Below are 15,816 nucleotides of genomic sequence, written 5' to 3' on the forward strand. Positions count from 1 at the left end.
AGAGAGGGTTGGGGTTCCTTACAATGCGTCTGATCTCAGACGCGCTATTAGAGAGGGTTGGGGTTCCTTACAATGCATCTGATCTCAGACGCGCTATTAGAGAGGGTTGGGGTTCCTTACAATGCATCTGATATCAGACGCACTATTAGAGAGGGTTGGAGGTCCCTAAAAATTTCAGTTGGGGTTCCTTAACCAAAAAAAGGTTGGAAACCACTGGTATAGAGAGAGATTTTATTTCTTGATTTCATTATTAGAAACAGGGCAACTGCTACAGAACTGGCATGTTTCATAACTATGCAATCCTGACGGTTTCCGTGAAATTTCACGAGGGAACCGAGTTTATGCTTTAAAATGCACGAAATTCCACTTTTTTTTTCTTTTCAATGTCACAATTTGAACACAATTTTTTTTCATACATTGCATAAAACAAAACAAAGTCACATGACTAATATGACCTTACATTAGTCATGTGACCCCTGCTCCCAAAATAGTTCAACCTTTTTTTCGCAAAAACGACAAGAGTTCGCACACCTCTCTATTTGTAACAGTATAAATCTAACAACCAAAACGGTGAGATATGGGGGTTCTGGACAAAAAAAGTATTTTCTTTTATAGTCTGATTTATAAATAAGAGTTAAACTCAACTGAATGCCCATTGATAGAAGACACGAGAACGACTATACTGCCTTCCAATGATTTAGGCTGGGGCCATGTAACCGCAGAACGTATGGACGCTAACAGACTGCCTTAAGGCAATGTTCGCATCCATGCGGTGTGCGTGCGCGCTGCCGGGGGCGCGTGTTGTGCAAGAAAACAGTTCAAACTGATTTTTTTCGTCACGGCCGCGCACGCCTCCGCACGGGCGAAGGCGCCATGGACCTTAGTGAAACTGTCCTGAATAATAAATAACACTGCATTATAGTGAATGGTGTAACTGTCCAAAAGTTCTAAATTATGAGAAAAAGTCACTAATATTTAGCTGAAATGTATATATTTTTAATTTTGTTTTCTTTAATCCTGATTTTTTTTTTTTAAATCTTAACCCAATTGCAAACCCATTAATCTTCCTGATGAGAATTTTCATATGTTTCTAATAATAATAATAATAATAATAATAATAATAATAATAATAATAATAATAATTCACTCACATGTGTATGATGTTCTTGATAATTCACTCACATGTGTATGATGTTCTTGATAATTCACTCACATGTGTATGATGTTCTTGAGAGGGAAACATTTAAATGATTTGAGTAAAAGGGAAAGCCTTTAAATGATTTGTTTTTATGCTAGTTTGACAGCTGGTTTATTTCAGCTTGCTATTTTTTTTGTCATACTAATTAACCTGCTACATAGCCATATTGGTATAGCACTAGGACCCATCAACTCGCGACTCGCCGGGACGGGCACGCGACTCCCCGGAACGGGCGCGCGCCCCTCCCCCCCCCCCACAAAGTCACGCCCACTCTCTCTCCCACCCCCTGCTGATTGGCGATGTGTTGTGGGCGTGGTTAAGGGAGATGTTGGTGGGTGCGATTTGGTGACGTCACTCGGAGTGGGCGGTTTCAAGTGTCGGTTACCCGGCCTGTGGTCAGGTGAGTGAGGCTGCAGGGGGTCTGCGGGGTAACCTCTAGGACTATGACATGGGCTATAAACGGGGGACAGGAATAACCTCTAGGGCTATGACATGGGATAGAAACAGGAATTAATTACCTCCAGGACTGTGAAATGGGTTATAAGCAGAGGCATTACTTACCTCTAGGACTGTGACATGGGTTATAAGCAGAGGCATTCATTACCTCTAGGACTGTGACATGGGTTATAAGCAGAGGCATTCATTACCTCTAGGACTGTGACATGGGTTATAAGCAGAGGCATTCATTACCTCTAGGACTGAGACATGGGTTATAAGCAGAGGCATTCATTACCTCTAGGACTATGACATGGGGTTTACACAGGGGCATTATTTACCTCTAGGACTGTGACATGGGGTATAAACAGGGACATTTAAGTTACTCAGGGACTATAACATGGAGTATTAACACGGGCATTATTTACCTCTAGGACTATAACATGGTGTACAAGCTCTGACCTAGCAGGATATCTGATGAGCAGCAGGAAAGGTTGGTAGTAAGTAGAAAGCGCCTGGCAGAGAACGCGGCTCTGTCACCACAATGGCCGCAGCTAGCTGTGTGAAAACTGTCCCTTGTTATTCAAGATTAAAATCCCAAAGCGCTGTTCACATTAGGACTAACCCTATAAAGCACACACCCAGGAGACTTTAATGACAGTAAATATTTATGGATGGAAGTCCTTGAGTGGCCTCTGCACTTTCCATTGAATGACTTATGTGAGGCTGCTTTGTCACCTGTAAATAAAGGTGAATAAAGGCACGTTTTTGCTCCGTCCTGTTCTTTCAGGGCTCATTATGCAAAGTCCATAAATGCAGAAATACTGCTGGGAGTTCAACATTTCCCAACCATTGTGCACACTTCCTAAGTACCAGAGGAGATCCAAAGATATAGTGTGTGACACGTGGCTGTGCTCTGTCACACACTATGGGGGTCATGCACTAAGCAGTGATAAGTGGGTTTTCTAGGTGCTATGCACAAAGCAGTGATAAGTGCTTTTAAGTGAGATACATGCCTTTATAGCGTGATACTGCCTGCTGTGAGATTCACAAAGCAGTGATAACCGTGCATTATCGTGCTATAATGGCTTTTTTTCCCACTTAAAAGCACTTATCACTGCTTTGTGAATCTCATAGCAGACAGTATCACGCTATAAAGGCATTTATCTCACTTAAAAGCACTTATCACTGCTTAGTGCATGACCCCTATATCTTTGGATCTCCTTATATGTCAGACTGCACGGCTTGGATGGTTATGGAAGCTGGCAGGTAACGGGCCATAGTTATATATCCTGTTAACAGCTTCAAATTGTTCTAGATATTGCCTGTCTATGATTGGGTGTTTATTGGTGTCTCAATTTGTGGTTGTCAGGTGGACACCACTCAGCACATATCCCTCTCAGGCCAACACTAATTATTATATATACTGGACATTTTGATAGCATCTGGACATTTATATATTATATCAACAAGTTGCTTATAGAGCCTCGTGATTTTTTTTTGAGCACAACTCTTCACGTTATACATCTAACTACCAGAGGATTCTTCAGTGTATTACATAACCATGTAACCCCCTGAAGCCTGTTAGTAATTTGCCCTTTGAGCATGTCCTGCTCTTTTTATGCCTCTTGTTTATTAACCGTTTGAGATCTGGGGGCCCCTCGGGGTCAGAGTACCACGGCCCCTCTTGCACTCCGATCATGCGATTGCTCCATCACTGATGACGAAACGAAATTGCAGGGAACCTTTTAGCAATGCCCGTGGAACCCCGGTTGAAAAACACTGACCTATTATGATGAAGTCAGCGGCCTAAAATAAGTATTGCCATAGGGTGGCATTTCAATTTTAACGAAGTATTTTGATTTGAAGTAGGGTTAGGGTGAGGGCTGCTAATAGTTTGAAGATTGCCTAGCACAGCAGTACACAAACTGCGGGCACGAAATTTTCTGGAGGGGTGTCGCGGCACTTAGATTTAAATAAAATGCCGGGGGAACGCGCGGGGCCTGTATATGTCTCTTACCTGCTCTCCGGCGTGGAGTCAAATGGCAACGTGATGTCAAATGATGCTGCCACTGCCAGAGGAACGGTAAGGGGGGGGGGGGGAAGAGCAGGGGGTGGAGGGAGGGGCGGGGAGGGTGCAAACAATAAAGTTTGGGCACCCCTGGCCTAGCATATGTCATATTGATGTCTCATTCATTCTGCCTGTTGGCTTTAAAGTCCAGGTTGCATGTCTTCCTTTTTTGTTTGTTGTAGGATTGAAGCAGGAGGATCTCTAGAGCTAAACACCATTCATTTCAGCTCCAGGAACCCCCTGCTTGCAGAGATACTTACCTCTGTAGGGGGTGCTGGTATCTCTGTGCTGTTTATAGGTCCTGTTCACGCTAGCCAATAGGAAGCCGCAAGGGATGACGTCACGTCTTACTATTGACCAGCGTGACATCTAACCCACCGTTTCATTAGGCACACACTGCTTAGCCGGAGCTGCTACCGACGTCCTTACAGAGGTAAGTATCTTGGGAAGCAAGGGGTCCATGGAGATGAAATTAATTGGGATGACACCCCCGGAGACCGCTTGCTTCAATCCTACAAAAAAATAAATAAAAAAAATGCAGGAAATGCAACCTGGACTGCTGCTCCAATGCTTCCCCTCTTGTATTAATGCTTTGTACTTTTGTCTCTAAATATAATTTCAGGCAATACAAGGTCTTGCAGACGGGTCAGATCTTGCAGTTTCCATCCGAAGCAGTTGTAACATTTTTTCATTGGCCTTTACGTCCGGCTTGTTTCCCGCATGAGCAGACATGGGAAACACAGAGAGCACATCCTACCAGAAACGGCTGTCAAGGATCCTTCCTGAAGAACAGTCCGAGTTTGAGCAAGCCTTTGAGAACTTGTGTCGGGCAAAGGATACATCCAAGAATTCTGTGGGCCTACAGGCTTTCAAGGCAAGAGATACGGTTTATTAAGAGGTTAAAGAAGGCTGAATGAATGTAGAATAATAATTGTATGCTATTTTCTTGGAGTTTGGTTACAGTAAAAGCTGAATATATTATCTGTTGCGCATGGTGACAGGTAAATTCTCCTTTGCTGTTCTGTACCCCTGCAGTAGTAGCAGAAGATGGGTCGTACACTGGAGATAGTTACAGGCTGCTTAGCCACTGAATTGCTTACACTGCATCTTCAACGCCCCCTCCCCACTGTCCAAGTAAGCAGGTTTTCTTTTCAAGCAGCTGGTTGTGACGGGTTCAATGCCAGGACCATCCTTCCTCTAATTATAGAGGTAAATAAGGATTTTAATCAGTTATTGTTAGGACCTGCGATATTATGGTCATGCCTTGAAAGTGGCTCGCAGGCTTATACGCTTTGGCCAAATGGTTAACTAAATTACCCCTTTTTCAAGAGATATATACTGTGTATTTTTTTCACATTGGATGTTGTTCTGGACTTCTTTGTTACTTGTTTTATACAATTAGCCGTGCCCAGTAGCACTCCTTTTGACACTTATACATATATATTGTTGTAATTTTGGGGAGTTTGTGAGAGCTTGCTGGGTATCTGTGTGTTTGTTATCTTGAACATTGCCCAGTTTACAATAGATGATATATTTTTCTTTATAATTATATATTTTTTTACTGTCCCAGGCAATTGACTTTTATCAAATATGAGCCTTTTTTCTTTAGATACCCTGTCTGAGTGTTATATACCCGCTTACAGGATTGCTATACTCTAAGGAAGCCACATTCCTAATAAGGAGGGCAAGTAGACAAAATTACACCCAATCCATGGTATTCTGTTTTCAAACACATTTCAATAAAATATACACTATTAAAGTAGAAATGCAAACGATGTAAAGAGAAGCAAGGCGCTGAACAGTTTAACAGTATTTTCTTTTCCTGTGCCTTTCTTAACTTTGGGGGGTGGGGGGGGTTGGGGGTAATGTGGATTTGTACTTTGAAAGTTATTATTTTAATTCAAATTTCTGATAAGATTATTTTAAAAATGTAATTAAAAAGAATAACAATTTCGCCGTTTTTTTGTGTGCAGATTATATATATATATATATATATATATATATATATATATATATATATATATATATAATATATATATATATATATATATATATATATATATAATATATATATTATATATATATATATATATTTAATGTGGTGCTCCGTTCAGGAGATACAAGCGTTTTCAAAATGAAGTGTCTGAAAGTGAATTGAAGCTCTCCCCAGAGCACAGTGCAGTGTAAACATAGAGAGAGAAAATGACAAAACAAATGAACTTAGGGGGCAAGATGCTAACATTTATGGGTTAACTGTTACAGTGCCGGGCTTTCAGCGATCACATGATGTGATTGGCGCCCATATGCCGGAAACAGAAGTGGAGGGTGCTTCACTTCCATGGGGCTGGCGGCTTCATTGGAAGTCACCCCTATTATCCACTGGCAAACTAGCTCGTTCCCATGACTTACCTGGTACATCATAAGGGCCCTGTGAGGTGCCAGATAACCAGGTATGTCATGATGGCACTGCAAGGGTTAAACTCTGAGCCTGGAGGAGATTTGCTGCTTTAAAGTACAGCGGAAATAATGATCTCCTTTTATTAGGGGATACATTTGCCTGCAGGACTCTGGTTATTTAACTGTCTCTTTGCTAAATTCCCTTTACCTGCATTGAAACCTACGAATTTACCTCTGCCCTAGGAGTACCTTGGGAATTCCTTACCAGAGAGTATGACCATGCGGATTTTCAGCAGCATACAAAGTGTTAATGTGAATGGAAAGGGCTCTGCCCCTCCTGAAGAGATCAATAAGGAGCAATTTGGCCTGTTCCTCGCAGATCTACTAAGGGGAACGGCAGAAGAAAAAAGTTGTATTATCTTTCAAATGCTGAATTCTGAGAGCGAGCAAGTGAAAGGGAGTCAGCTCCAGCAGGTGAATTTTGGATGGTTTGTTTTATTCTTATTGTTTTTATTCTGGGTTTTCTCTGTACTGAATATTTGTAGTACAGTATCAGGATTGCACATTTGGAACCCGGGAACGTTTGCTCAGTCTTTGAGCTATTCCACTAGCAGGAGACTCCCTCTGCCCAGTTTTCATTCATTTGAATGGGTCCTAAAACTTCCCAAGGCAAATGGAAGATGGCTTTGCAGCATACAGTGTGTGTTCTCCGTTATCCTGTCTTCACATTCTATGAATCAAGTCCTTTTTAGAATATACTCAAAATACGTTTATCCTCAAATCCTAAAATAGATTTTTTTTTCTAAAGACTTCTTGCATGTATAAAGCATCCCTCAAAATTTCTGTTCAGGTTTTTTTCCAACAACATATATTTTTTAATAAAGTGTGTGTGTGTGTGTGTGTGTGTGTGTGTGTGTGTGTGTGTGTGTGTGTGTGTGTGTGTGTGTGTGTGTGTGTGTGTGTGTGTGTGTGTGTGTGTGTGTGTGTGTGTGTGTGTGTGTGTGTGTGTAATAGTGAAAGGCAGGGGTACAGACAATGTGAATGTGCTCACAAGTGATCTTTTTATTTGATATATATATATATTACACACGCGCACACACACTTTGTAAAGAGATTGAGAATAGTATTTTACCATGTTACAGTTATTTATTATTATTTTTTTTTAATCCGTATGCCTGTGTGAAATCAGAATCACATTCCTTCTGTAGTGTAATTATTGAATGAACTAGCTGGACTCTTGCTCTTCCATATTTACTATCTAGACTCGCACACATCAAAATCCTTCTTTAAAGCAGCTTACTTTCCCTCTCCATTTCTGTATATACTGAGCGTAAGAGACCATTTCTGCCTTTCATTTCCTATGCCAGTTTTCAGAGGATCTGATAGCTTCAGTGGTGCATGTGGTGAAGAACAGAAACCTCCTGAATGGCTGGGCCTTGGAGAACATGCAAGCCAGTGATTCAGGAGCTAGGACCCTGGCCTCACAGTTACTGTCACAGTTAAAACCTACAGGTAACTTTCTGCACATCAAAACTGCTCCTTTAGAGGGGTCTCAGTAACACTGTGTTAATGTCTTGGATGTGCGTCTGGCAGTTAAGTGGTTAATTGGCAGACCAGAGACACGACCAGTATTTCTTTGTTCACTGTTTATCCACAATTCATTGCAATTCGACTTCTAAATAAGACCCCTATTCAGTATGTGAAGTTGCTTCCCAGGACTGGAAGATTTCGGCTCTATTCAAATGAATGGGACTTAAATCTTCTCCACCACAGGGAAGTGACGTCTCAGCTTATTGAATACTATTGTTTGTATTGTTTTTGCTCCTTTTTCAGATGGGCAAAGCCTTGAAGAACCTGAGTTTATAGATTCTTCCTGGTCAAGAGCATCCATTGAAGATTGGTTGTATAAAGTCCCAATTATATCCACATTTGTCAGGGTCGTGGTGATTTTGGGCTTATCCATCATAAAACACCAAACAGAGCTTCAAAAAGACATCAGCCATTTGGTCCCAAAATGCAAGAGGATGGCCAAGAAGACATCCTTTGTCACTCTTTTAGATCTTCCATCGGTCATGTACCTGAACTCTCACCTCCCCTTCGAGATGCAGCACATGTGGCGCCTCCTCTTCTCCTCCCAGGTTCATGGGGAGAGCTTCTCACAGCTATGTGGGCACATAGAGGCGCAGGGTCAATGTGTGTTGGTCTTAAAGGACTCTGATGGGTTTATTTTTGGAGGTTTTGCATCGCAGACTTGGGAGGTGAAACCACAGTTTCAAGGTAAGCGTTTTTTTCCCCCTTGTTTCCCAACCTCTGGAAAGCAATAGTCTGAGGTCAGTTTGGTTTCTGAAATGAAAGAGCTTGTTCATGCGTTGGTGGTAACATCAAGGCTTGCTGTTAGGACATACTATTCCTTACAGTTGGCATGGACGTGAGCTACTTCTGTCTGTTTTAGCAGGAAATAGGTTATGAACCCGTCCGTGTGAAGAGCTTGTGTGTAGGTGGTGTGGGATTACTAAAAATGCTTTATCACTACAAAAAAAATTCTCTTTTTTTAAAACGCTTGTATCTCCCGAATCGAGCATCACATAGAAAAATTAAAAACAGTGTTGCAAAAGGCAAGAAAAGATATATAAAAAAATAATGTGCAAAAACAAAAATCAGCCCAGATTGCTGCTTTCAAGTTTTATTTGATTACAAGTGTGTGTGTGTGTGTGTGTGTGTGTGTGTGTGTGTGTGTATGTGTGATATATATATATATATATATATATATGCATCTACTATATATTTTTGAAAGCTTTGTATGTATGTATGTTTCCCTGGTGTGTTCCCTGTCCCTAGCGGCAATCTCATTGGTCCTTTGCCCCGCCCGCCCCCACACACCTCTCATTGGCCTCACACACTCACACCACTGTTTCAAGGCCCCCTTGGCCCGCCCCCGCACACCTCACCACTGCCTCACTCTCCCAGCCCTCACTGAGCTTTGGGAACGCACCTAACTCTCACTGCTCTGGGAGACGACGCTTCACAGTTCTCATCTCTGAACGCACTTAAACCCTCTCACCTCCCAACACACTAAACCCTCACCGGCTGCTACCACCAAAAGGAATCTCTATATATATATTGTGTAAGTACCTGAAAACCGCAGGACACAACACAACTCACCTTCAGCCTCATGCGACACACTGCTTCACCGGAAAAATAAAGCCTTCCTGTCTGCACCAAATTAATTCATATACCTTGCAACACAACACTCCAAAAACACTCCGGTGCCACACAAACCCACCCCACCCCCCCACAAACCCCCCCCCCACAAACCCACCCCCCACAAACACCCCCCCCCGACAAACACCCCCCCCCCGACTCACCTTCAGCCTCATGCGACACACTGCTTAACCGTTAAAATAAAGCCTTCCTGTCGTAAACCCCGTTATAACGCGGTCGCGGAAAATACAAAATGGCCGCTGCATCAGCGCATCTTCACCCCTTCACCCCGCGGGACAGGAGATGGGAGGGGGGATGCCCCTCCGGTCCCGGCTACCCCCTGTCACCGCGTGACAGCCCGCGGGACAGGAGATGGGAGGGGGGATGCCCCTCCGTTCCCGGCTTCCCCCTGTCACCGCGTGACAGCCCGCGGGACAGGAGATGGGAGGGGGGATGCCCCGGTCCCGGCTTCCCCCTGTCACCGCGGGACAGCCCGCGGGACAGGAGATGGGAGGGGGGATGCCCCGGTCCCGGCTTCCCCCTGTCACCGCGGGACAGCCCGCGGGACAGGAGATGGGAGGGGGGATGCCCCTCCGGTCCCGGCTTCCCCCTGTCAGCCTGCGCAGGAGGAGGGGGGGGGGAGCGGGTGTTGGTGCTGGTGTGTGACAGTGTGTGACAGTGTGTGACAGTGTGTGACAGTGTGTGACAGTGTGTGACAGTGTGTGGGAGTGTGTGGGAGTGTGTGGGAGTGTGTGGGTGTGTAAGTGTGTAAGTGTCTGTGACTGTCATAACATTCACATGACATTAATAGTTTACAATACAACATTTACACATACTTATTCACGGTTCACATCCCGGGCAACGCCGGGTCTCTCAGCTAGTATATATATATATATATATACAGGCATACCCCGCATTAACGTACGCAATGGGACCGGAGCATGTATGTAAAGCGAAAATGTACTTAAAGTGAAGCACTCCCTTTTTCCCACTTATCGATGCATGTTCTGTACTGCAATCGTCATATACGTGCATTACTGATGTAAATAACGCATGTGTAACAGGCTCTATAGTCTCCCCGCTTGCGCACAGCTTCAGTACTGGTAGGGAGCTGGTATTGCTGTTCAGGACGTGCTGACAGGCGCATGCGCGAGCTGCCGTTTGCCTATTGAGCGATATGTACTTACTCGCGAGTGTACTTAAAGTGAGTGTCCTTAAACTGGGGTATTCCTGTATATATGTATGTGTATATATATAAATATATATGTGTACACATACACATTCACATACAGTTCCACGTGCGCTAGACTACTTTTATATGAGAAATATTAATGTTCCAACACCGTTTTTTAGGGAAAAAACTTGCCCCAATCTGCTGCAAGTGTTTTTGTGCGAGTGCTCCGCTCACTCACCAAGGAGAACCAGCTGGATCTGAAGACATCAAGAAGAAAAGAGAAATTGCACCAAGGGTAAGTAGGAGTCATTGTAATATGAAACACAAAGTATCTTAAAAGTATCTAAAACTTACAATTCCGAACTTGACAAGCCGCTCGACACCAAAGAGGTTACTGGCCCGAATAATGTCTGCCACAGCTTCAATTGCTAAAATTGCAAAGCTTGCGGATCACAATTATGAATTCTAAGGAAATGTTCACGCAAATAGATAAGGGGGTTTACCCTTCTCCACAAAATTCTTTTTGATGTTTTTAATGTTTCTATGATGCCCGAAAATCCTAATCTTAAGACCTTCTAATGGGTTTATCAATATACTGCAAGAAGTAGTCAAATTGAAGTAAATTAAACAACCAGTTTGGTATTGCAATTGATAAATGTGTTAATCTCCAATGTGTCAGCAGTAACCTGTTCGAAACTTTTTGGGAGTATTTATAAATCCGCAAGCTGTACAATGTGAACACTTCTAGCATTCCTTAGGTCTAACAGAAACCAATGGATGCAGACGTGGATTCCAATGCTTCCCCGGAACCTCCAACCGTACTACTGTAGGTGTCTACTGTGCAAACAATTACTGTGGCAGACAATATTCGGGCCAATGACAAAGAGGTGAGGTTATTGTAGCGAAAACAGTGTTGTATCTTCAGGTTGCAAACTAAGCCCCCTGAAGGTTTCAATGATCTTGTAGACGTCACCTCTTTTCTTTAAATCCATCAATATGGGAGTTCATTCCTTGCATCATTTTGTTGTCTTTAATTTGTTTGTGTTTTTAGACAACTGTTTAATCTTGTTTATCATGGTTTTTATTTAGACTTGTTTTTTTGTTTTGTTTTTTTTTTTTAAATCTTTTGACTTTTTTTTTTTTCATTGTGATTTGTTGTGTACATCATCACACTTGACCTATGGATCTGAATTGGACCTTATGTATACGTATATTTTCCAGTCCGTATGCCTCCTCACTTATCTATATTCATCACCCGATTTACACTGATCACAATTTATTCTCTCTCCTTAGAGTGAAGTATCTATTACATCTATTTATTTCTCACAATTAATCACTGACTTATGATTCCATAATTTAATCATACACCTTACACATTTCTTATTATTTTTACAGATTAATACATTACTCATCACTTTATTATCAGTGGTTTATTGTGTCTGCTCTGTCACTTGGTCTGTATGTCCATTCATATGCATTGCCATGATGTTAAGTGTAATGAAATTATTAGGAGTATGTGTGGTTTTCAATTAAGTAATGAAACAATTGTGGGTATATAGAGGGGCGGGATATCATGTTTGACGTTACGTCCCTCACGTCTTGCATCAGAACTGACGTAATCCACATAAGACCAGAGGCACACGTGGGTTTCCCGGTGACCCAGTGCACAGGGTCTCCGTTGTATCACCTTACATACAGTGGAACCTCTTGTGTCGAGTGGCTTGTCAAGTTATGAATTATAAGTGTTAGATACTTTGTTTTTCATATTACAATTACGCCTACTTACCGTTGGTACGCTGTCTCCCTTCTACTCGATAGATATAGCTGTACATACGTACACATTTGTACAAATAAAGAATTGGTCAGATCCTGGAGTTTGTTTTCGTGTTTTGGTCCCACCTAGTAATTACAGCAGTTTGGTATCATATATGTTCGTTTCCCTTAATAGATAGCTTGGAGTTGTCTGTTCTGGTCTTTGCACGTGTCCTTATGAAACAAACCTTGCCAAAACAATAGATAATGGAATGAAACACTTAATGGCTTCAGGATTATATATGAATCCCTGCAACAAAGGTGTTAGAAGTGTACGGAAGAGATGCTGCCTAATTACTAAGGCGATACTTTGTGATTTCCGATTGGCAGAGGAGCTCAGCGTTGCTTTGCTTCTCCCACCCATCACATGCCTGTTTCCTAACGCCTTTAGTTTTATAATCTCGCCCTTTGCAGAGTAAAGGGATTGTGTTTTCTTTGCATGTGGGACATCTATTTATTTCACTGTTGTAATTAACAGGAGACAGCAGATGCTTCTTGTTCTCCATCTCGCCGCGTCTTGATGTGCACACGTACACGGGGTACAACGATCACTACATGTACCTGAACTACGGCCAGCAAACTATGCCAAACGGACTGGTGAGTACGTAGATGTGTATGTAAGAATGTCGTTTTGGTAAATATGATGCGGAGGCAAAGTGTTTACATTGTGTGCGGTATACATGCTCAGACCTATTGGTAGAACATGTTGATAAACCCATGAGCCCTCTCAGTAATAGAAACATTGTCATTATCTGAGCACAATGACACACTGGTGTAAGAAGCCTCCAGAATGGATAGTTTGACACATAAGTATGCAGATATATTTGCCCTTCATTGCCAAGGTCAGGAAGCTCAAGGAGTTTTATTGAGCTCCTAGTTGATGTTTTTGTTTTGTAATAAAATTGTAATAAAGCGGCAATTACGCGTCAACGATGATTTTTTCCAGCATTGGAACAGGAGGGGCCTCTGCAGGGGAACTGTTCTGTTTTTAAGTCCAGGGCCCCATGGTTTCTGAGATACTTACAGTGTAATTACAGGCGTCTCTGTTCCCTTCAGGGGAAACAAGATGGCTGCCAAATCTTACGGGCCAATAGGAAACCGCAACATCAGCTCTTGTAGCTTCCTATTGGACGGCCATTTAAATCCTCTCAGGAAACACCAGTAATTACACCGGTAAGTGTCTCCGGAACCAGCGGGTCCTAAAAAATAGTCCATTTTAGACTTTTGTCGCTCCATTGTCACTCATTCAATAACGAACTTGTTGATATTAATACCCTATCGGTGTGATGATATAGGGAAATAGCTGCCCTTTGCTTATATTTCCTTAAAGGCGTGAAACATTTGCAACACACTCAATCCATGAAGTTTGATGCCAAATTACTGTACATACCCCAGCGTCTCTATGCTTTCTTATCTTTGCTAATAATCTAGTGATTTCATTGATCTGAAAATGTGGAGACCACAAGTATTATTGTTTGAATGTGTTTAAAAATATAGGTCTAGAATTGTGAAATGTGAACAAAGCGCAGAATAACACTCTACTGCAAGATCGGTTTAGTCACAGAAAAAGTATTTCTATGCCCCACAAAATAGCCAATGCTGGTACCAATTACTGGCAATGAATTTAGAATGGGAGAACATTCACTTTGCACAACAGTCAGAATCATGAGAACAGCAATCTGTGCTGCTGTACATAGGTCCTTCCACATATCTGCTACATTAGATGCAGTGCTTATAATGTGGATGGCGATGGTGCGAGTTACTGTTATAACATTATATATGTAATGTTGATGATCTCATAGACTACTAATTTGCAGGGAATGGGAGGTCAGCATGATTACTTTGGACTTTGGATAGACAGTGACTTTGGAAGAGGACATAGCAAGGCCAAACCCAGGTGTACTACATACAATAGTCCCCAGCTCTCAGCCAAAGAGGACTTCACCATAGATGCCATAGAAGTCTGGGCAGTTGGAGACCTCCCAGAACATCTGCTGGTAAGTGGGAAGCAATGTCAGCATTGCTACTGGAAATATTCTTATTGCCCAAACCTACTTTCACTGTGTATTGTACATGCAGATGGGGTTCACACTTTGCAGGTCCTTGCAGTGTTGACAGAATTTACCTGGCTACAAGTAGTTCGTCCTGATGTTTCTTCTTTGCCTGCCACCTTCCAATCATGATCTTATGTTATCCCACTCCTCCTGTACCTTGCTGAGAATACATTTTATTGATATACCTACTCTTTCTTGGATGGCTAAGAAAAGGTCTTTTCCATAATAAAATATTTACTGCTCCTGGAACGGTCTAAGGTGGTGCAAGGAACATTCAGTAGCACATGTAAGTAGAATCGGAATGGGTAAAGTCATGGGCTAGGTCAGGGGTGCGCGCGCATGATTTTGCAGGGGGGGGGGGGGGCGGGCGCGGTGGTTGCAGAGGCACCGCGCTCTTCCCCAAGTCATTGTTAATTAATGTCGGTGGATCACGTGAGGCCTCTGCAACTTCACTTACCTTGTCTTCGTTGACGCGGCGTCATTTGACGCAGAGAACCGGAGACAAGGTAAGGGAGGGCGGCGCGAGAAGGGAGGGAAGCAGGCAGGGAAAGATTGCACACCCCTGGGCTAGGTGACCCATGGTTGAAAAGATGCCCCAAAATATTCCTGCCTAGATCTGTTGTAGACACCAATAATCAAGCTTGGCTTCTCTAGGTATGTAAAAGAGCACACCGTATACATGTAGACTTAGTGGCAGAGCTAGTGGATACTATATCGGGTGTATTTCTGCTGCCTACAATTAGTCATTTATCTCCATATGTCTCAGCTACCAGAGTCAGATTGAGCAAGTGCGCCTGTTCTCTCTAAAAACAGTTTTTACTTAATGAGGTTTTTTTTTTTTTCAGTCCACAAATAAAAAAAGCGTCTTGGATGCAGACCCTGAGGCCACGGCATTGCTTGAAATGATGGGCAGAACACGCCAGAGCGAAGGACTGAGAGATAAAGATGAAGATGATTAAAATATAGTTGCGCGTTTCGCACACACCGAAAACATGCAAGGCGCAGACTTTACAGTACGCTCGTTTTATTGTAACCCCTCCAGAGTTATGGATCTTACATTTTCTTACATTAAGTAACCCCGACTAGGTTTTAGTTGTTGAACATGAATGAAAAAAGTCAGTTCCATGCAGTTTTTTAATGCCTTTTTATTGCACCAGCACAAAAACTACCGACCTTGCAATTAACCTTCAATAAGCTGTGTTTAAGAGTTAATTCTGGCAAGTGCCTCCCCAGTTTAAATAAACAGCTGACCAAATAATGAAATCTTCATTGCTCACTTACTTGATAATTCACTTTTAAATAGTGGTACCTGATCTCTGGTGCTTCTGGGTCTTAGGCCGCGTATATACTCCTCGCGTTGTTGCTCGCGGGTGCGACAAGGATATACTTGCCAATCCCTATGAGAGCTCCCCTGGTGCGCGCACGACGCAGAGCGATGGCACGAGCGTGTTTTGAAAAGACCAAGCATTTTCTT

At 42.7% G+C, this 15,816-nt stretch overlaps 1 protein-coding gene across 7 annotated transcripts; it reads left to right on the forward strand.

Annotated features, from left to right (window-relative positions):
* Positions 1-1,498: 1,498 nt before the first annotated feature.
* On the forward strand, positions 1,499-15,605 carry MEAK7 (MTOR associated protein MEAK7). 7 transcript variants are annotated; one of them, XM_075576682.1, is made up of 9 exons: positions 1,499-1,598; positions 2,068-2,133; positions 4,327-4,578; positions 6,345-6,575; positions 7,469-7,613; positions 7,935-8,378; positions 12,767-12,885; positions 14,106-14,285; positions 15,188-15,605. In XM_075576682.1, exons 3-9 carry the CDS (start codon positions 4,435-4,437, stop codon positions 15,299-15,301), a joined length of 1,377 nt encoding a protein of 458 aa, XP_075432797.1. In that variant the 5' UTR covers positions 1,499-1,598; positions 2,068-2,133; positions 4,327-4,434; the 3' UTR covers positions 15,302-15,605. The 7 variants fall into 7 exon arrangements, with proteins under 7 accessions (XP_075432797.1, XP_075432796.1, XP_075432798.1 ...); XM_075576681.1 differs by having other exon boundaries at positions 1,500-1,598; positions 2,068-2,126; XM_075576683.1 differs by lacking the exon at positions 2,068-2,133 and having other exon boundaries at positions 1,507-1,598.
* Positions 15,606-15,816: the final 211 nt, after the last annotated feature.

This window comes from Ascaphus truei, chromosome 19 (genome assembly GCF_040206685.1).
Source record: "Ascaphus truei isolate aAscTru1 chromosome 19, aAscTru1.hap1, whole genome shotgun sequence".
Lineage (NCBI taxonomy): Eukaryota > Metazoa > Chordata > Amphibia > Anura > Ascaphidae > Ascaphus > Ascaphus truei.

Coding starts and splice junctions, on each gene's coding strand:
- MEAK7 (XM_075576679.1), top strand. CDS start 4,752: ATGGGTCGTACACTGGAGATAGTTACAGGCTGCTTAGCCACTGAATTG. Junction 7,614..7,934: donor GTCACAGTTAAAACCTACAG/GTAACTTTCTGC, acceptor CTCCTTTTTCAG/ATGGGCAAAGCCTTGAAGAA. Junction 14,286..15,187: donor ACCTCCCAGAACATCTGCTG/GTAAGTGGGAAG, acceptor TTTTTTTTTCAG/TCCACAAATAAAAAAAGCGT.